At 47.2% G+C, this 22,027-nt stretch overlaps 1 protein-coding gene across 5 annotated transcripts in view; it reads right to left on the reverse strand.

Annotated features, from left to right (window-relative positions):
- LOC310963176 (rho GTPase-activating protein 12-like) overlaps positions 1–21,730 on the reverse strand; it is a 60,655-nt gene extending 38,925 nt beyond the window's left edge. For 4 of the 5 annotated variants that reach the window (XM_083935864.1, XM_083935862.1, XM_083935863.1 and 1 more), the window contains exons 1-2: positions 21,611–21,730; positions 17,206–17,976 (exon numbers count right to left, since the gene is read on the reverse strand). In XM_083935864.1, coding sequence (XP_083791990.1) covers positions 17,206–17,883 — 678 coding nt within the window. In that variant the 5' untranslated portion in view covers positions 17,884–17,976; positions 21,611–21,730. The remainder of the gene's footprint in view (positions 1–17,205; positions 17,977–21,610) is intronic. The other variant, XM_083935861.1, reaches the window with a different exon arrangement.
- Positions 21,731–22,027: the final 297 nt, after the last annotated feature.

The raw sequence follows: 22,027 nt of genomic DNA on the forward strand, positions 1-22,027 counted from the left end.
TGAAAAATCAAACACACTCCGAGGAGTGCTTTTATCTCACGGTGCCATTTCAGTTGTAGGTACAGCGGCAAAAATAAAGAAAAGGATGGCAAGCTCAGTCAGTGTGTCGCTACACTTGTCACTGTGTGTGTGTGTGTGTGTGTGTTTGAAGCATGCATATGCATTAGCGGGTGTTTGCTTCCTTGTAGCTTCTTCAGATTTCTAATGCTCCAAATTTAACGACTCTTCTCTCCAGAATGTGACCCAGATAAGTGCCACACTGCCACCCTGGAGGTTCAAGTGGCATTATTCCACACCTCTCTCCCTCTTTCCTCCTCTGCCGCCACACTCCGACATAAACCTTTAACCCCCTGGAGTGCTATAGAGATATAAGAGCATGCGTGTGCAGGCGTGCACGTTAGCATGTACTGTAAACAGGCTGAAATATTCAGGCCAGTCGTCGGTATCACACTCTCTGCAACAAATCTGTGGTGGAGCTGAAGGGCAGCGCGTACCACTTCAACAGGCGATAGCCACCCACAAGGGAAATGAAAGCTTCCTGCCAGACGAAACCCTCAAACAGCAGGCTGTGGTAAAAACACACACACAGCCGGCAGACGAACACAGACAGACACAGGAAGTGGTGCGCTACAGCTTGAGGTGAGAGACGGGAGTCTTTGAACATGAGCCGGAAGGTGTTGAATTTTTAACAATGATCTGAGCGAGCTTTGCGCTGAAGGTTCAAAACATCAGCAGTATGAGAAGGAGTGGTTGCTATGTGCTTTTTACGGTTTCCAAGTATAGCTGCGCCTTAGACGGGATCTGTCGGATATACCCAGGTCACCATACTACATGAAAAGAAACACCGCAATGGTGGCAAAGTAGAGCAGTAGCAGCGCTAGAAGGGGAGAGATGTAAGGAAAGAGGAAGGCTGAGGAAGGAGGGAATGAAGACAAGACTAGAGAGAGGTTATGGAGGGAGTGGGTCATTTTGATGGCCGCCAGACTGAATGGGGGGTGGGGGACGGGGGTGGGCAGCCACATCCACAACACATCAAAGATAAGGAAATGGAATTACCTGAGCAAAGAGAGAGAGAGAGAGACAAAAGCACAGCGGGTGGTTGGGACAACTGATTCTAGTCCTCCGCCCCAGGCGCAGCAGAGGAGGTGACTTCAAGGAACGACAAAACAATAACAAACTTCTCAATGTGCAATGGAAATATATTCTCCCCTGTGCCTTGGTGCAAACATTTTAAAATATTGTATATATTAGGTTCCTGTTGTGCTTATTTTCTATATTTCCCTGTGTTTATATTGTTCATATTTTTCTATATTATCTTCAATGTATTGTTTCTTAGTGATGCTTCTTCTATGCTTTCTATCCACTTGCTGCTCTATGAAGGAAATTTCCCCTTTGTGGGACTAATAAAGGAATATCTTATCTTATCTTATAGATTTCCTCAGGGGGCCTGCCTGCCGGGCGACTAGAGGGCTCTGCACCTCGGTGCGGAGGCTCCTGTCTGCCCGGGTTGGGGTGGTCTCAGTGGCGGTGCTCCCTGTGACCTTGGACTGGGATCTCTCCCGGTGTGGTTGGCCCCCCAAAGGTAGCTTCCTCTAGACTCCTCTGTACCGCAGGTCTCGCTGCCCAGCCATGTCTCTGTAGTGACAGCTAGTGTTTGTGTAGGTGTGAGTGTGTGTGTCTGTGTGTCAGCGTGGCTGTGTGTGTGTGTGTGAATATGAAACATATGGAGAATTTGCTAATTATTGCTGAATGATGGCAGAACAAATGGTGGACGGATAGAAACGGTTAGAAATACAGTGGTATCAGTCAACGGGGTCAGGGCTGGGGTTTATTGAAGGATCAATGTGTCTGCCTATATTCCAATATAGAAATCGGACGGATTTATTCAGCCCCAGCAACTGCAGATCAATCAGTGTGTTTACAGGCACAACAGAACTAAATACTAGACAAGTGAAAAGTACTATTTTATCAGTTAATTAAGAACTTAAGTACAAAATGAGCAAAACCTGCGACGATCAGAACGCAAAGTCCAAGTTCAGCCACTGGTTTTCGACATTGCGACAGAAATTATAGATACTTTTATAAAATTTGACGATATATATCTGGGCAGTCTACTGGGAGATATAATGATTCGGATTCTGTGACCAAAACCTCAATTTTCAAACGATAGGAGTAAATCTGGTTATGTTGATTTTGACAAAGTAATTGTGTATCACAATATCGTGATGCATGATTTAACCACGATACAATTCCACTGAAATACAATCAGTTATCATATTGAATCATTACCCAGCTCGTGGTCACTTGTGATGGGCATTTGTGATTGTAGATGAATGAATAATAATGACTACAGTGTGTGTTAACAGGGCCAAGAAACACAGGAATGTGGGCTACACGCAATTAAAAGGCCACATCTAAATCTCTAGCCCATCTACCCATTGGCCCACATACCATGAGTCAGGGTGTTTGAGAATGAGTGTGTGTGTGTGTGTGTGTGTGTGTGTGTGTGTGTGTGTGTGTGTGTGTGTGTGTGTGTGTGTGTGTTGGGGGTGGACACGCAGTGACAGAAAGGTACATTGTGTCCCATTAGTACGGGTCATGGGTCACTCAGCCCACTACCCAGAGACTGCCAAGCCGGCCGGCCCTCCCCTCTCCGTGCCTCCGTCCCTCTCTGCATCCATCCAGAGAAAAGTTCCAGTAGCAGACCGGCCACTGTAAAGCCATTGTTGTGCACTGTCCCTGTTAGAGAGAGGGCTGCCTTGTCATCTATACTGCCCAGTCACATGCTTGGGGGTCTTTAGAAAAATGAACTGCATCATCAGCTGGCCACTGGTCTGCGTGTCACACAGAAAACATGACCACATACTGAACTCTCTGTCTGCCGCCTCGATCTACACGTCAACATCTTGGCGATCCCCCACCCACCTGCTGCTGTGTGGATCCTCCTCCTACTTGATCTCGGATCTAACAGAATTATGCTGCCTACACTGGGTCAAGAAATTAGATAAAAATACAATTGCATGCTTTAATTTTTGTGGAAAAACACACAAGACCCAGGTTAATAATGACCAATATGTCCAAGCAAACGGCTTTGTTCCCTTCCGTCCTCTGAGTGACCCGTAAAAGGGTCTTGGTTGGGTAATTGATCGTCACAGAGCTGCTTCTGTGGAAAGCAATTCAATTTCCACTGGGCATGTCTTGCCACATTAGTGAGAATGGTTCTATTGTTTTGTCGAGCCGGTCGTGGCACGCCAAGGCAACTCAGTCCGCCAAATTGTCCGCGGCCCATTGGCAGAATGTGCGCCGGGCAGGACAGGAACTGGGGCACTTGGTAACCTTGAGCCACGAGGTTGTCCTCTCCTGCTGGGTGCTGCTGACGGGGATCTGGAATGATGGTGCTGCGGGGTTGGGTGGGAGCGGCAAACAGGGTCAGCGGGTTTGCTTCAGAGTAACAAGGGGGGTACTGGACCGGGGCCCAAATGGGCACAGAGAGGGTTTAGAGACCTGTTCCCATTTTCTGGTCAGGACAGGAAGATGGAAGAGCAGTCACTTTGAGCTCAGGATGTTAAAATGTAAGTTTGGCAATTGCCAAAACAAGTATAAATCACATCTATGTTCTGCTTAAACAATGTTAATCAATCAAGGTTGTCATAGTATTTACACAGCCGTGTCAAAGTGATGCAAACATTTCTGTAAAACGTTTTTGTCTCAGTACAGAACCTGGTGGACCTCGTAGTGTGCACAGTTAGCATGCAAACATATTCTAACGCAGATATTCCCTGAGTGCTCCTACGTTAATAAGGAATAACTGGTTCCCCTTTTATTCCCTTTTAATTATTCTCACTTATTAAAAGATCTTTGTGTGACGTAGCTGTTTTCCTCTTTCACATCATCTCAAACTGAGCACACTAAACATATCCGATGCACCTGCGACCCAATGGGCACTGGAGTGGCTGCCGTCTGATTTAAATGTGTCACCATGGTTGCAAACACCCACTCGTTCCAGATCAATAGGGAACTCAAGAGCCTGGGGATTGGCTGGCAGAGCAACAACAAACCTCTCTACTGGCCACGGGGAGGGGGTCCTGGCCCCGGCCACAGAGGAGCCACATAACCCCATACACTCTAAGAAAGGCGGATTACTCGCCTTTCAATTAACACCAAGGGCTTCGAGCGAGAGACACAAGGTGAGGTGAATGAATTTGCAAATTAAGCAACAACGAAAGGCATAGAAGTAAACAGCCAATACCCTCTTGATCCCCCCTAACATTCTTAGGGAATCGACCGTATGGCACACTTGGTGCTGGTCAGTGTGGGTTCACGGCGCAAATAAGCACATTGTTCAACGAGATGAGGAACGCTGGAACATGTTGGTGTGGGATGAACAGGAGTTTTGGGGGGGACGGAGGGTGTTTAGCCCAGGAATGTACTGTACACAACCTCTTAATCCAGATATGTAAGAAGATTGCATTCTAGTGTGTGTGTGTGTGTGTGTGTGTGTGTGTGTGTGTGTGTGTGTGTGTGTGTGTAGAGGCGGGGGCTCGGGCTGACCTGTAAGCCCCTCGGTTGCTGGTGCATGAAGCTTACCCAGTGAAGCCTAAAACACTTTTTTAGATGATTATGGCACTGGCCTGCTCTGTAGTTTAATCCGTGAAAAACATGCTAGTAGCAGTCGTTTCACTGGAACATAAACAGCCACACACTAAAGACTACCTTACGTATGCACGGGCTGGTTTGCTGATGCACCCAAACAACAGGTTCTCATACAGAAAGTACAACAGGGAAGTAAGATCTACTGAACTCAGACAGCTGACCTTTGTCTGCACTAGAGTCACAGTCAAGGATAATTTTGGTCAGCGGTTCAATTTGTTCTAGAGAATAAATCTGTGTACGCGCCACATTTCAAGTTCATGTTCCCCTGGACTTTATTAAGCATTTTACCTCAATTATTTATTCTTTTTCTCAGTGTTCATTTCTAAAATTGGTTGACAATGGCACCATGCCTGATTTCTGATTTTTAAATTCATATTTCTAAATTCAATACATTGTATATATTTCCTACTGGACAACTTTTACCGCTCACATATAATTTCTTGCTTTAACCCCTGAACATTGTATGTATACTAATAATAATTTGCATGTTGTCCCCGTGTCTGCGTGGGTTTTCTCCGGGTTCTCCGGTTTCCTCCCACAGTCCAAAGACGTGCAGGTGTTCGGTTCATTGATGACTCTAAATCACCCGTAGGTGTGAATGGTTGTCTGTCTCTGTTCGTCTCTATGTTCCCTGTGATAGACTGGCGTCCTGTCCAGGGTGGACCCCGCCTCACGCCCGATGTCAGCTGGGATCGGCTCCAGTGCCCCGCGACCCCGACAGGGACAAGCGGTTGAAGATGAATGAATGAATAATAATAATAATAATAATAATAATAATAATAGATATTCTTCATTTCACTTATTGGTAATCAGTGACTTTTCCCCTCTGAAATAGATATCAGCCTCAAAAATCCCATATCAGTTGGGCCCTGTTATTTATGCACTTACAATAACAATGAGATGAAGAGCAAAGAAGTAAACAAGCAGTAATGAGGTATGCTTGTCTGAGCAGATGGTTACCAGCACTGGGGTCAAATCAGCTCAACTAGCCGGGGTCCCTTCCCTGTAGAAACATGAGCAGCGTGGATTGAGTCTATGGAGCCTCCACCAGGGGTAAACCCTCACTATCTGCTCCCTGACAGAGACCAAACAGAGAGAAACTGAAACAGGCTTAGGCGATTATATTAGTATCATGGTTTTAATTAATTGCATTTCAATTTTTTCTTTTGTGTTGTTACCATGTGTGTATCTCTGTAAAATTGGCATATCCAAGATTAGGTGCGTTAATCTGAGACCAGCCACGTGCTTAAAAGACACAATTTCAAGGATTTTCTCATTAATGCACCTGTGAAATTGACACAATTCAATTCATGTCGAACCATGAGGCAAGCCTTTGAACTCTATATGATTTGCATGTTTCATAAATTGGTCCCATTTCGGTGGGTTACCACTTCGAAAGTAGTGGAAAAGGAAACTAGTGCATTATGTCAACAACGTCAGCACTAGCACACACACACATACTCCCAAACACATGTTTGTTTTGCTTCTATTCAGGCAAGATAATGCTGACCTGACCAAGGTCCATCACAAATAAGATACCATGCTTTAAAAGGCAATGGTGGAGACAGAAATATGAAACCAAATGGACTCCTGAAGAACAGTTCCCGGAGTCACGGCACATGTTTCAATACTGTAAGGTTTTAGAAGTCCCTCCTTCCTCCTCCACATTAGACACTGGCTGTTTCATACATTCATGACTCAAACTTTGTATTCCCTCCCTGACAGCATAATCAACAAGCTGTCAATCGACCGTACAAAGAGGTGATCAAACCAGCCAATGGTGTTGCGGAGCTAGCAGAGCATGACGGGAACACTGAGACATCCGTTACCGCTGGCACCCATTTCATTAATGGACACTGGGAGTGCCTCTGTGGCAATCAAATACAAGGCCACTGAAAGCCTGCTGGCCTTGGAAGTCTCTCCCGGGCAGTAGAGAGAACGCTCATCATCCACCCGGTGTCTCCGTTTTATCTGTGAGCTATTTCTGGACAGCTTTGAGGAAATGTACAGAGACGTGTACAGTATCCCCGAAAGACAGAGCTTGGTTAGCCGACTCCCTACTGAGCTGAAAGCAGATCTGAGTGCAATTATAGAAAGTGTGTTGATGCTGTGTTAAAATTGGATCGGCTGTTTTGAAATGACTCTTTGGGTACAGAGCTGTAAAGTTGGCAGAAGGATCCAGACTGGTCCACAGTGGTGTAGAGTGCACACTGTGTATCCCCTTTGTTTTCCACTGTAGCATGTCTGTTCAGTGACGGCTGCTCGTGGAAAGTTCTGAGGACAAAACTAGAGAGTTTCTGGAAAATCAATTCAGCGGTAAATATCAGAGGGCTGTTACGGGGGCTGTAGGAGCAGCACATCCTCGACTACGAGCGCACAGACGACCTACAGAACCTGAACGGATGATAAAAGGCAGCGGTAAAACAAACTCCACTGATAGAAAATCAATAAACTGAGCAGCGCAATGTCATCCACAGAATGCAGAGGTTAAACACACACATCACACCGCACCTCGGTAACTCCTCTACACCTTTCCACAAAACCTACAGATGCTAGATGACGGTGATAGACCAATTCCATTCTCACAGAAAATTACCTATGGCAAGACAGCCGCTAGGAGAACTATGTGGCGCCGATCGATTCACAGCTCATCCTTTTGTCTCTTTGGCAAGCAATTAACGATAGCAGTGGCATATGACAAGAGACAATTGTTGCCCCTCGACGCTCAAAGACGCCCTAACCATGCTTCCTCACACACACTTTCAACCCATCAGCAGCTGCATCTCTCCCGAGGACAGCGGCGAGAGCAGAGAAACACCGGATGGCTCACAAACAGTCTCTGATCTGCAGTAATGTGCCGTGTTATTACACTAAATCACTGAGACACAGGCTGATATACAAAACGACCGCAACAAGTCAAAGAGCAGCCAAAACACATGAATGAGGGCCAGAGTGTGACGAGAAGGTGAAAGGATGCGTTAAGAATAGACTTGTTTCATCAACAACAAGCTGCGCGGGATCCCCTCTCACATTACCTCAGATCAGTTCTGTGTTTTGGATGGAAAAGATGTGAAACAAAAGGCAGCAGGCAACGGGCATTTTCATCTTTAAACGTGGGATTTGCTGCAACTTTTTTAGTTTGTCAGGTAGTCCTGACGCAGGGAAAAACACCAGTGTGGGCGAAAACGAGGAGAGGGAACATAAACACAAAGCCAAGCCCTGTGGGGAGGGACGGGACTCCACTTCAGTGCTCTGCTGACTCCGATACCCAAGGTGGTTTCGGAGGTAAGAGGAGGGATGAGGAGCAGGGCACACCACGCACAAAAAAACCCACAAACAACACTTTTTACCTAGAAAGCGATATCTAAATGATTCCACCGGCATCATGCCAATAACAACATACATCTAACGCAGACAGCTTTGTAAGAGACACTAAAGGGAAACAGCTCCCCAGACCGTGATCACTGTCCTCAGAGGGTTGAGTGTTAGCATAGCTTGACCTGTCCGCTCATCCAAAAGCAGGAGACCACTGGGGGGGAAATGACTAGCAGCTGTTTAAAAATCTCTGGGCACAGCCAGCATCAGTTATGTAACCAGGCACTGAGAGCCCTGTGCGTGGAGCATCATCACTTTATGCAAACACAGACCTCCATGGATAACACAGTGGAGGGGCGGTCAAGTTACTTGCTAAAAAAATCCTGCACAAGGACGCCCACACGTGCCCCGACGCCGTATCAAACATAGTAGTGCACACAACAGTTGGTGCTGCCAGTCTGAACGTTTCGAGTCGAAATGTCACATGAGGAAAGGGACCTGGTGGTTAGAGAGGAATCACACTGGAACCAGACATTGGCCCGAACAGCCGGGGCAAGGAAGGATGCAGGGAGGGCGCTGGCCGGGAGATAGAGAGGGAAATAAATCGCTGTGCTATCAAAAGCAGGTCTTACCTTCTCTGGGTACATGCTGTCCCAGTACAGCGAGCTACAGCAGTGAGGCAGGCCCAGAGAGAGGGACAGTGAACGACAGGGGAGGGACTGAATAAACCACGGTGAGCAATGGAGTGAGGAGAAGAAGAGAAGAGCGGTGGGGGGGGGGGGCGAGCAAATTAAATAGGTGATGTATCCCCGTCATCCGCTCTGTGAGTAAGCGTGACGCTGCATCACAGGCTGACAGGCGGAGCGGCTTTATGGACGCTGGAGCGGAGAGAACTACAGAGAGAGAGAGAGGGGAGGGGGGGGAGCCTTGAATCACAAAGTCTCTCTGCTGTCAGCTGAGTTCTTTAGTTACATGAACGCTTCTGCCGTTTGCTTTAATGTAGATCAGTTGGCAAACAATCGTTCTTATAGTTGACACATATCGCACCTTTATGGAGCTGCAGAGAAGCAAAAGAAGTGATGTGTTTGAGACAGTGATTGTGATTGGGGAGTCTAATAGAGTTCATGCACAGACACGCCAGAAAGTGATGCCAGTGCTGGAAGCTTGGTGACGTAGTGACTGCAGGTATCTGGCCTGATACTGGGGCTGCCCCCGACCAAGGATTTGTCATTTAGAGCAATTAGTCAATGCATATATATATATATATATATATACACACACACACACACACACACATACATACATACATATACAATCGACTAATTGCTCTAAATGACAAATCCTTGGTCCACATATATATATATATATATATATATATATATATATATATATATATATATATATATACACAAACATACACAGTATATATACCCTCACTAGCTACTTTATTAGGTACACCTATAACTCCATATAGACATACATCCCAGGAGACTGTCGGAACATGGGCAGGTAGCTAGGCTAGGCTAACGTGACTTACATGTTTAAGGTGGTAGGTCATGTTCGTCGTGGACGAGTGATGGGTGAAGTTCTTCTTGCGAAGTTTGCATGTGACCTTCTTGGGGTCAACCTTGTTCTTTTCAAAGTGATCCCATATTTAAGTCGTCCCGACATGATTGGATATTGTTACCTGACAGTGAGTGAGTGTCACAACTTCCTGTATCTGGCCCTTCAAATTAAAAGCCCTCCAGCCTTCAGTCACATATATGTTCACTTAATTTTGACAAGAGACAGCTCCTTGCTGATTACAGACCTGAACTGCACTTTAGTTTCACTTTCTTCATTGAGCCTGATGTCATGTTCATGTTTAACAAACTGATGGTGTTTTGCCCTGTTAAAGATGTTAAAGACAGTTAGTTGTGGGTTATTATTGTTATTGTTGGGAATCGAGATCCAACTCAGAATCATTAACAAATTGGAATAAGAATCGTGTGCCTCTGAGCTTTTTTTAAGTCCTTTTTTCGATGCCAGCGTGTTTTCCTGACATTTGTGAATTGCAAAATAGTGACATCAATGACATCACTCATGGGTCTATGATGCTGGAAACTTGCATTAAGAAGGAGTCATGGTCGAGAGGAAAAAGCGGTCCAACAGTGCAGCTTGTAATGTCTGTAAATTCAACATTTCACACAAGGGTGGAAACACCAACAATATGCTGAAACATCCTTCTACACAACATAGGCTTGGAGTCCAAAAATGGCATGTATTTGCTCTATTCAGGCGTGGCAGATTGTTTTGTTGACTAAGATAACCTAAAGGAAAACGAATATTCTCTTGTTTCTCCAATAATAAAAGGCCGATGTGGTGACGCTGAGAACCTGCACATCTGATCCAGAATCAATAAAGAATCAGCGCGTTAACCAGAATCGATAATGGCATTGGTTTCAAATTGTTGTGTTATGTTTAAACTGTTATTGAGAGGGTGAGCAGCTTGTCTCAACTGTAGGTCTCTTTGGGGCAAACAATATATATTTTGCTGCCTATTGAAGCAACAGTGATTATTTCAGCTAAGCACCGGTGTGGTGGTATATTAAAGATTAACATACAGGAAATGAAAACGGGTACTGTTCATCAAATATACCACCCAGCAATACTATCAATGGAGTAACACTACGCTGCTGACCAAGAGGTGGCAATGACAGAATAGACTGCAATGCACCAGCAAAATGCAGTGAAGAAGAAGATGGATGTAAACAATGCTGTGATGGAAATGAACTCATGTAGGTCCAGTATTGTCCGTATAAATGCTGGTGTCACTGAGCCCATCCATCGATCTATCTGGCAGATATTAGCCTCATCTCAAGTTAAGACACCCATATGCTTTACATCAGTTTCAACAGTGACTGTGGTGGTGTGCTGGTTCGAATCCCGGCTGGGGCCCTTCTGTGTGGAGTTTGCATGTTCTCCCCGTGTCTGCGTGGGTTTTCTCCGGGTTCTCCGGTTTCCTCCCACAGTCCAAAGACGTGCAGGTGTTCGGTTCATTGATGACTCTAAAATTGCCCGTAGGTGTGAATGGTTGTCTGTCTCTGAACGTCTCTATGTGCCCTGTGATAGACTGACGTCCTATCCAGGGTGGACCCCGCCATACGCCCAATGTCAGCTGAGATCGGCTCCAGCCCCCCGAGACCCCGATAGGGACAAGCGGTTGAAGATGAATGAATGAATGAGTATCTGATGTGACCTGTCCGATGCAGCATTAAGTCGCTGCTACTCTCACAGTTTCATTGCCATGGGAGTATCAAATTATGTGTTCAAAGGGGTTTCCACTGTGTGCCAAGACTAAAATACAGAGCACTGTACCGAATAGTTTATTACATTCTGTTGACATCGCTGTCTGCTCTAATCCACAAGTCTGAGAAATCTACACTTTACACCTGTAGACCAAGTAGAATGAAGTAAGCCATTTTATCCGGCACACCTTCAGCCGGCACTTAACAGAAAGAATTAAGAGGTTAAGTCCTGCACCTTACACAACAGACATGATTCTCAGAAACCCAGATCCTGATTCGTCGACCGCAGCTCTGGTTGTCTTGGAGGTTCAGCCCCTGGGGGCTTGTGGGTTTAATCCGCTTGTTGTGTCACAGAGGCACGGATCAGAATAGATGTGGGGTTGACAACCAAAAAAAAAAAAATCAGTGGTTAGAGGTTGGACCAGGAACTCAGGGTTTCCTCGCTGTTGTCTTACCCTTCATTGAAACCGCATGTGACAACATGATTCAGTGGGAAGGCTGATGGGAGAGACAGGTGACTCCAGGAATGCGAGGACGACAGCAGAAGAGGAAGCGACAGAGACGGAGCGAGTGGTGAAAGTAGAAGAGAAACGAAGAGACCCGCACAGAGGAAAAGAGAAGAGAAGTAGAAAGTTTGCCAACAGGCAGATAAGCAGAGAGGAGCAGACTCTCACAGGAACACGGCGGATGCACAATTTGCTCGAGTTTAATATTAAATTAGCGAGAGGTTCAGTGCTTCGCTTTTCAGGGGAAAGCAGACATCCATTGACTTAGCTTGCCTGTTGCCTCACTGTATGAGAGTGTGTGTGTAGGCACTGAAGCAGGAATGTCAAGTATGCACTGGAAAACAAGCAGGGGCCTCCTTTTCAGCCGGTCCGGGAGTAAGACTCTCGGCACAGCTCCAGATTACGGGGCACAGGCAGGAGATGGTTGCACTTTATAGCACTGCTTGCACTCATATTTGGTGGTATTTACTAGGTAATTGTGAAATAGGAGCAAATACTTATTGTGCTTACTTCTTAAGTTTTCAGCTTATTTGGAAATTGGCTGTAAAGAGTGCCCTGCAGCAAATTTGAGACTCCGCAGGCAAAGAATCCACTTAGCACAACATGTAATTAGCACGTTATTGTGGCGTTGGGATGTTTAGGAACAGGTCGTTTCTGTACAGTAAACTGAAGAGCTTCCCAGGACCCTGAAGTGCGGGAGAAAGGCTCTCTCAACAGCCACCATGCTGTCCTTTATATGAACAATACACACATTCTGCTTCACGTGGGAGAAAACACACGTCACTGGAGAAAAATGATCCATGTCACTGCACCAAAAGGAGCAGCAGTAAATTGATCAAACCTCTCTTGGAGTGAATACATTTTCAAAGTGCCCTTAGGAGTCCCAACCACCCCCGCATAGCAGGCTATTTCAATGCACTGCTAAGCCCCTGGTACACATTCTCAGCCTTTGCTCTGTTGCACAAGTCAGTAAACATACAAGTCGGCAGAAGCCAAAGAGCGCATGTTGAAAGAAACAATGAACAATCCATCTACAATGAAGAACATCTTAACAGGCACTCAAACGTCGATGACATCCAGTTGTAATGCTCTCCTCCATCTTTAATGGTGGCCTTGTAATGTTGTGCTTTCAAGTCATTCATCTCTCCATGGCAGCCGTCCGGAGGTTCACGGCTCACAGGCCACAGCTAAGCTCCGGATTCACCCAAACATGAAAGCGTATCTGTCTGGCCTCGGATCCCCGGGTCTCTGCCATCCCACGGGGGCTAGAGCAGCTCAGTCCCAGGCCCCTGGCACTTTGTCCCTGTCTTGCTACGCCCACAACCCCCTCCCTCCTCCTCCTTTAAGCACCGCCAGCTAGCAAGAAGGCCACACAGTAGGCCGAAGACAGACTCTGGCCTCCCCTCAGCTGTTTCCTATTGTTTTTAAACCCTTTGAGGAGCCCGCCGGGTACATTTACAAGTCAGTTATGTCATTGTGACTGTAGGCATCCTGAAAGTGGACCATCGAGGACATTTCTGTCGAACGAGACGTGTCATACAGGAAGGAAGGCGGCTTATTTTTGGGGAGCGACTGATCCAGCTTGTAATCTCGGGGAATTACTGTTGTATTATTACACGGAGCGTAACTTAACAGATGAATGTGTCAGAACTGTGAAAGAAAAGGGAGGTCCCCTCAGCGGCTGATAACTTTCGGTGCAGGATTGTGTGAAACCGTATAAATGCAGGGGTGCGGGGGCCTCTCCAAGGTCTTTCTAATCAGACAGCTAGTGAGCACAGGGCAGCCCGCTGGCTCCACGGTGCAAAGCCACAGACACAAACACATCCAGGGCCGCCACGTCTCCCCCCACGGTGACACATCTTCAAGAAAGAAAACAACAATCTGGTCTCTCACACAATCCCACAGAGCAGCCTTCATCCACTCATTAAGTCGCAGCGCTCTGGAAAGAAAGGGAGCCGTTTCCCATCAAAGGGACGGGTTTCGACTTTCCCTCTTTCTTAAGAAGATACGAGGAAAAGTGTTCCAAAATAACTTCACTCAAAATAACTTCCTTTGTGGCGATTCTGTGTGGCCATGTCTTTCTGTTGAATTTGAAAATAGGCGTCACGACAGCGTCTTAAAAACAGAATAGCCCCAGACACGATAAAAACAATACGTTTAAGTGGAAAACAGGCTTTTGAATCATATGGTTTGCCGCATTATTTTAAGAAAATAAACACTCTATCCCGTTGCCAAGCTCTTGAGAAGTGAGGAAAAGAGGTTTATTTTGCCAATCCCTTAAGAGCATAGGAGCTGTGCTTTTAGAGGAGAGGGGGAGGGTTTGGTAACTAAAGCCCCCTTTTATGAACTCCGGACAATGTGCGTGGAATCAGGTGCGGACACTGCTCTAAGTTGCCCTTTTTCACATGTAGCACACAACAGGGGATCATCATGTCAGACGCGTTCTCACTAACTGAAAATACCGTTTGGTTTAGGCGCGAGGTGGCGACTGGATAAAGCGTGCAGGAGGCAGGACACCGATGCAGATTACTTTGGACTACTTTTGGTTCAGTACTTACTGACAGAAGCTCCTGAATCTCCTCGTTTCTGTAGCAAGACATTTTGTGGTGTTTTCTTGTTAATCACCCTTTATCACACCAGCTCCGCGATAGAAATGTCATCAACACGCCCCCACGCTCACTGTGTATTCTCCATTCACACATAAGCTCAATTGGAGATTACACAGACTTAGGGTGCTGGCAGGGTAAAGTTTATTTACCGTTCGGTCCAACTGATTCAGATATTTGCCTTGTTACAAACAGGTCCTCTGGGTAATGTCTAGATCATTTCAGGGTTGCAGTGTACGTGAGAAAAGGGGCTTACGGATTCGGGAGGAAGGCTGTGCGACCACAAGCCCGAGCAACCTCTCAAGGTGCCGAGGAGGTTGGGGGAGTGGACCGTGGCGCTCTGCTCCTGCCAGAGCCCCAGAGATAAGCAAATTACATACAGAACGCATAGAGAGACACAGAGGCGTTAATCGTCACCCGGAGATCAAATCTAATCAATTAGAGGTGGCCAGCTGGCACTCGAGCGGAGCCATGTCAGCAACAAATCCTCCGAACACATCCACCCATCTAGCCATGTGCCCATTCATCCAGGAACTCAGTCTCTTCATCACAGAGTGAATTTGTAAGGGAGAGAAGGACATGTGTTTATGAAGGAGAACTATTTTGATGAATGAATAACAGGAAAATGGCAAGTGTGCACCAACGCATCTTTGCTTTATTGCTTAGCCTGTGGTTTCTAATTGCGTTGCAGCCACCCACTCCTCAGTTTGCCTGAGTTACAGTAAGTCTTAGTTTAAAGAAATAAAAAGTGTTTTAATCCTAGTTCAGTAATTGAATCCCTACACGCTGCGGAGCGCCTCTTCTGCATAGTTCCTGCGCTGTGTTAATCAAACTCGGGGAAGTGAGGCAAAGGTCTCGCCTGGGTGGGAATGGCCTGTCAGTGATAACTCTCCAAAATCAAATCATACAACACAGCATTGCCACAAAATGAGCCTCTCTCATCGCTCTCCCTCTTGTGCAGGCCCAGATGTCTACACTCGAGCAATGACAGGAAGCAGTGGAAGTAGGGGAGTTAAAAGAATTGGGGTTTTTTTTCGCAGGTTCATTCACTTGCTTGGCAATACGCCAAACAGGACAAACTAACACAACATCACAAAAGGCACAAAGAGCGAGGGAGTGGGTTCCACCTGCCCCGGAGACCACAGACAGCGCTGAGCTTCACAGGGAGTTTTGGCTGAATCCTGTCTGCTTCTTATCCGCCCCTCCAGCACTTCTGTAGACAAACTGACAAAAAAAAAACACTCCAAAGAGCCGCCCATGCAAATGGAAATGGTCGAGAGTGAATAGCATGTTTATTTTGGCCTGTGTGATTTGACAGGCGTGAAATGAATTCAAAAAAGGTTGGTGAAGTCAGGCGGCAACACAGAAAACAACCCTTTTTATCACCTTGATAGGGGGTTTTTGATGCATGTCAATCCCGACCTACAAACCATTTAGCTGTCCTGCATGTGGGGCTCTGAAGTTGTAAACAGTGTTAGTGGGCTTCCATTCTCACTCTCCTTTCCTTCACATGGCGCATCACACATGGCATTCCCACTTACACAGTAGTCCCCATGGTGGGGCGACTGGGGGCTACAGACTGATCCTCCGCTCATATGACCTAGTTTCTATTCAAGCCTGTCTCTCTTTGTTCACTCCATGGTGGAGGAGGCTGCTGCAGCCTGTGGAACAAAGAACACAAGAAGCACTTGGAGCCTTTAAATAAGCTGACCCTGCCTGGATACAGCCACCCCAAAAAATGGCCCGTGAAGAGCAGTGTCGCTTTGACTCCCACTGTCTGGAAATCTCCTCCTTTTTCTACTTTGATCTACCTCCGCTGTAGACGAGGGAGGATAAGCCCCAGGTCCTGCAGCTTGTCTCCCATTCACCTGGCTCACAGTGATGAGATGTATATATGTCAGTGGAGATGGGATGAGGCCTGAGTTATCAATCTAGGGACTGCAGGAACAGGGGGTGAGAGAAAATGTATTTTATGTTTTCATCAGGGGGCGTCAGGAAGTTTGAATCCCTGCATCAGGAATGGATCCTACATAGGGCTTAGCCACTTGACTGGAATACTGGCTGAGATAATCTTTCTCCAAACATTAGTTTTGGGTGTAATAATACCTATGCACACATTCCTGTAGTACAAGAACATCAGGGAGTTTAAAAAGCAACTGCACTACAACACTACAAAACTTCACGTCCAAGCAGATGATTTGGAGACTCAATTAGAAAAATCCATTTAACAGTGAAGCTGTGAACAGGCTGTTCAGTCTTTAATGACCCACCTGTGACCCCCACCCCACCCAAACAGGCACATCTGTACAAGCCAAACAAATTATGCTTCAAGGGCAACATTAGGATTTTAATAAGGACCTGCAACTGCTAGCGCTTTCATCAAATCTGGCAAATGAGGCACAAAAATGTTTGAGGCAGGGCGTTGTAGGGGCCGATGAATGAATGCAGCCCTGCAAGAGAAGTACAATCTCTGCACACACAATATGACAGAATCTGATGGGGACAAGGGGCGGTTATCTGCAGCCAGCTCAGGGGGAAAAAATAGCACATTGTGGGAAATAAACCAGGGAGAACGGAAGAAAAAGAAAGAAACGGAAGGCACAATTTAGGGTACAAAGAGGGACCAAACCAATGGTACTCAAGAGAGTCACTACTCCAAATGTCCTGCCTGGAAAGCAGGTGTTCAGTGCCCCTATAAACATTGACACAGTGAATGATTTTTGCTTTGCTTTTTGTTCAAACTACCAAAGAAGGCACAAAAGCAAAATTCACAAACGTATCAAATCAAGCAGATGCTGGAAGGACACCATGACTGTAAAGAGTTTAGGAGCATCTTACCTGCATGTGTTCAGTCGAGCTGCTGCTCAGCTCATCCCCAGACTCCGAGTCGTTGTGGAGCTTATTCAGCCGATCTCCCGGCAGGTCGCCTGGTGAGGACGTCTTGTCACTGTCTGGACTTTTGTTGTGGTTGTTCTCCTCTTTGAGCGGAGGCGAGTCTGCCCGTGTCCTTGGCAATGTGGAATTGTTGGCGTGGTGGTGGTTGTTGTTGTTGTGAAGAAGTACCAGTTCGGCTACCACCTTGCAGTGATGGGGACTCCCCAAGTTCTGGTTAGCATCCTTGGACAGAACCGGCGGCGTGACCCGATCAGAGGATGGTGACGGGGTGGAGGACGGCGACGGACGCCCAAAGCTGGACATTTCCGGCTGGGGTCTGTTGAGGTTTTCATTGGACGCCCGGCAGATATCCAAAACCGTGGGCTTGGCTCTCAACGTGGGCTTCTGAGGGGGCATGAGCGCCCGGCGCACCTCCCTGACGTACTGTGCCGGCACATAAAAGGCTTTTGTGCCCTCCTCCTTCTTCACCTGCCACCAGTCCTCATTGGTCTTCTTCACCAGCATGTAGCACTCTCCCTGGCGAATGGTCACCATCTTGTCTTTGGCCTTGTACTCATAGTCGTACTCCACCTCGATGTAGACCTGGCCCGGGGCGATGGGCAGCCCCTCCCTGTCAGCCATGACTGCCGGAACAAGCACTTGAACTCTGACCTCAGCTGCTCAGCGACCCAGGCCTGGAGGGCTCCTCATGTCTGACCAGGGGAAACTGCTGGACTGCGGGAGATAAGATTGAAAAGGGATGTTTGTTTTTTTCTAGTTAAATGTCACAAGCTATATTTTTATGGTATGAGACCTTTAGCAAGCTCAGAGACATGAACATACACCCACCAAAGCACACAAACATGCTCCCATTCCATCGTACAAACTTCCCAGCCTGTCACACCCACACCTTATTACTCACCTGATTACCACAACCACAAAGTGCTACTGCTGTAACACACTCACATCCTGACATGATCTACTACCAGACAGACATACTCTATTGGTGAGCACACCACATGGAAACTCCTCCCTCTGATCATCTAAACCACCAACAGACAGTCAACACTGATTGCTCTGGTAACCGATACCACAGCTAAGGATATCCATCCCGGTAACCTGATCGCCCTCTGCGGCGCTAAAAGGTGATGACAACATGACCCCACACACTGATCCCGCATGCGATCCAATGTCTACAATGACTCCCTGGAGCTTACATTCCCTCAGAGTCTGCATCCAAAAATAAAGTGTGTGTCGTTTTATAGAGTTCGCCTCTGCAGTTTGACATAATTACTTATTAATGCAGCTACAAGACACAGTAAGAGACCTTTAAAAAGCTTTGGGTGATTTCCTCGATATAGATTATACACGGTGTGTGGTTCAGGGGGCAGCTGGGCCCTCGCCATTCCTGCAGGGTTTGTTTTGGGATGAGTCCTGGCACTGATTCGTCTCTCCGTTAGTCGGTAAGCTAAATAAATACCGGGGCGCTCCCATAGCAGAGGTGCTGCTACCAAGCCACGGCTCCCCTCATATCAAATTCTCCCTCTTCTTCCCTGAAATAGCCGCCGCCATGGACTGACATCCTGGAAGTGCAGGCGGTAAAAGCAGGTGCTTTTAGTGAGGCGTGAGAACACGGCGCTGACTCTATAAGGGGCCCAAAGAATATGTACACACACTCTGAAGCTCAGACTGACAGCTACACACCCAGAATAGATTTACGGTGGTGAGAGCCGCCTGGGCCAGAGCGGGAGCCCATGGGAGATGTGTTCATAATGGGCTTAAATAGTTTCTGTTTTATCTGTTTCAACACCACAAAGCACAAACACACACGCAGTGTTGCATCACGTCAAGGCTTTTAGCGTGTGTGCATGACAGCAAAGCCAGTCCGGGCCTGTCCCAATACGAGCTTCAGCCATGATGTCTACACACGCACACACACATGTCCGAGCCTTTTATGAATGACTGTCTCTCAAGGAACAGTCACTGTCTGTTTTATTGTGAGTGCATGTTAGAATGAGGGCTCTGAATCAGTCACAAATCCTCACGCTGCCCCACCTCTAACACCACACACACAATCTATAGTTCACACCATTACCGGAGGTGCCAGAGACGTAGTCAGGAGTCTGCCCGAGCTTCCTGCACATGATAACAGCACTATCACTGTTGCTGCATGACAGCAACATTGAATGTCATGCTGTTCTTTTGTCTAAAGATAACTTTATCTGTCAGATTACCAGAAACTGTCCTCTTCATACCATTAGCATCTGAAGTTGAAGACATTTATCCAAGAGATTAAGGCTCCCAAATATACACCAGTGTGACCAAACCACTTCCCACGCAGTGTCAAAGAGCTGATTGCTGAACGAGAACGGCCAGAAGAAGCAAAGCATACGGAATTAGATGTGAAGTAACTGTGAGCGGAGTCTTGTGAAAAACCCTGAGAAAACTTTGAAAAGCAGGCCGAACAGAAGCTGGCTGGAGATCAAGCATGACATCACTCACCTTTGCAGAGGCCCACAACTGAGTCACTACGACAAAAACCTACTGTTAGCCATGAATTCAAACTGGCTGCTCGGGCACAATACAGCAGCAATTTACGACTCCACTCCCCCCCCCTCTCTCTCTCTCTCTCTCTCACCATCAACTGCTGTGGTGTGTGAGAGTTCGGGCAGAGGACCAGAGAGAGTAAGTTTTACTGCAATGGAAACCCTGTCACCGCATGGTGTCGGGGTAAAGTGAAGTCAAAGAGGGTGGTGTCAGGATAAAGTGAAGTCTCAGAGGGTGGTGTCAGGGTGAAGCCAAGTCTCAGGGGAGTGTGCTAGCTAACCTGTTGCTCTTTGGAGACTCAAGGGATGCCGCTCGTGTTTGGAAGCAGGTCGGCACCGTTCGGCACAGCAGTGACTGAACAACTACCCTCGATCTGTCCCCCGCTGTTTTCTTTTTCACTATTTCAGGATTGATCAGTAGTGTCCAAAGTCACAGTGACACCTTATTTAACTATCACTGAGCAGGTTTCACTGTGTGAACTCACATCATTTGTTCATGCTGCTGTAGCATTAGTTCACCCCCGGACTTAACTATTAAATCACCTTCACAACGTGTTAAAACGTCAATTCTTCACCTGATCTTTCATGACTTTATGTAGATTGTTCCTGCTAATGTTGTTTCCTTATGTGATTCTATTTGATCTGCAGACAAATATGTAACTCTGCAGAAAACCTCAACCAACAACTAAAATCTGATGACAGGTGTTTCCCTGGAATAATCCCAACGGTAGAGAACATTAACACATCATGTCTGCGCCTCTCGCTTACATGGCTATGCACTGGAATGCCCCTGCTGTATGACAGGGACATGTAAATATCAGTGTCATTTTTGGGAATAACACACTTTGCATGAATTGTGCCAAAGCAAATGTAACATAGCACTCAAAACTAGCACTCAATCGGGGGTGTAGCTGGCAGAAAGGGAGGGTATGCATCAGCCCAGAGATCACGACCTGTGCTTTTGTCTGCACACATCTGCAGAGCCGCCACTGTGGCAGCACAACACCCCGACCCTCGGACTGTCTTTGTCCCCGTGCTTCATTCAAAACAGATGTGGCCGAGCGGCATCCACTCCAACGTGTGCTGCTGCTGCTGCTGCTGCTGCTGCAGCTGCATTACCCTCCATCTGTGCGGGTTATTCGCTGCATATGTGCATGAAAACACTGTTGTTTTGTAATGATGCGACGTTTAAGCTCTGAAAACGAGCAGTTCGGTAAACCGTGAGGGCTTGAGCGGCCACAGCGTGCCCGGGGCGGGTGGCGGTGGTGGGGGGGGTGAGGGGGGGGGCATAGGTGGGGGGCAGGGTCCCTTCCAGCCCCGCAGACCGCAGGAAAACAACACAAAGGAGTTTAATCCATTTGCATTCATAACAAAGGACTCTGACGCGACATCACCGAGGATTCCCAGGAGCTAAGGGGAAAGACAGGGACGTGCCTGCCGGAGAAAGACCCCCCCCCCCTCTACCTCCTCTCCTGAACGAGGACAAATAGCCAAACACACCGCGAGGAAATAAGCCCAGCAAACGTGTTGGCGCGTGCCACACTCACTGATGCTATCACGTGGGATTCATAATTGGTACATTTAAATATCTAAAAACAGCCCCGAACTAAAAACAGTGTGTGTGTTAAGGTTGGTTCACCGGTGGGGGACATTTGTGTGACAATTCCCCGGCTCCGTGTCCGGACAAAAGCCCCGCAGGTTCACTCGGAAACGAGCCCCTCCGGTCTGCAACAGCGTGCATAGCAACAAAGTAACTCCGGCACAAGCCAATAGCCTCGCGCTGACCGGCCGACGGAGAAGCCCCGCACAAAACGGAAACATACCGACCTTTGAAGCTCCGGTGGCGGCTCCGTGTGCTCTGCGTGGACCGTGGAGGTAGTCGGGAGCAACTTTTCCCACCTATTTCTGCGTCGGCTGCTCCAACTAGTCCGCCGCAGACCTCCGCTCAGTCGGTGTGTTCGCAATCCCCCGCCTCTCTGCGCGCTGTCACGCTCGTGGAGAAAACACACGGCATATCCGGTCACGACCTCCAAAGTAAAAGGCTCTAGTTCACGGACCTGGCGTGCACGTTTTGTGATTTGGGGCGTGGAACCAAAGTGGAAATTACAAGTGAAATACAAAGGGATATGAATACTAATTCACCTACATGAGTTTAAGTGTGACTAAGGGGAACCTTTTGTTAATACGTGTGGTGGGCAGTGGCGTGCACAGACTTTCTGAAGTGCAGGGGTGAAAGGGGG

Source organism: Echiichthys vipera, assembly GCF_963691815.1.
Source record: "Echiichthys vipera genome assembly, chromosome: 21".
Classification (NCBI taxonomy): domain Eukaryota; kingdom Metazoa; phylum Chordata; class Actinopteri; order Perciformes; family Trachinidae; genus Echiichthys; species Echiichthys vipera.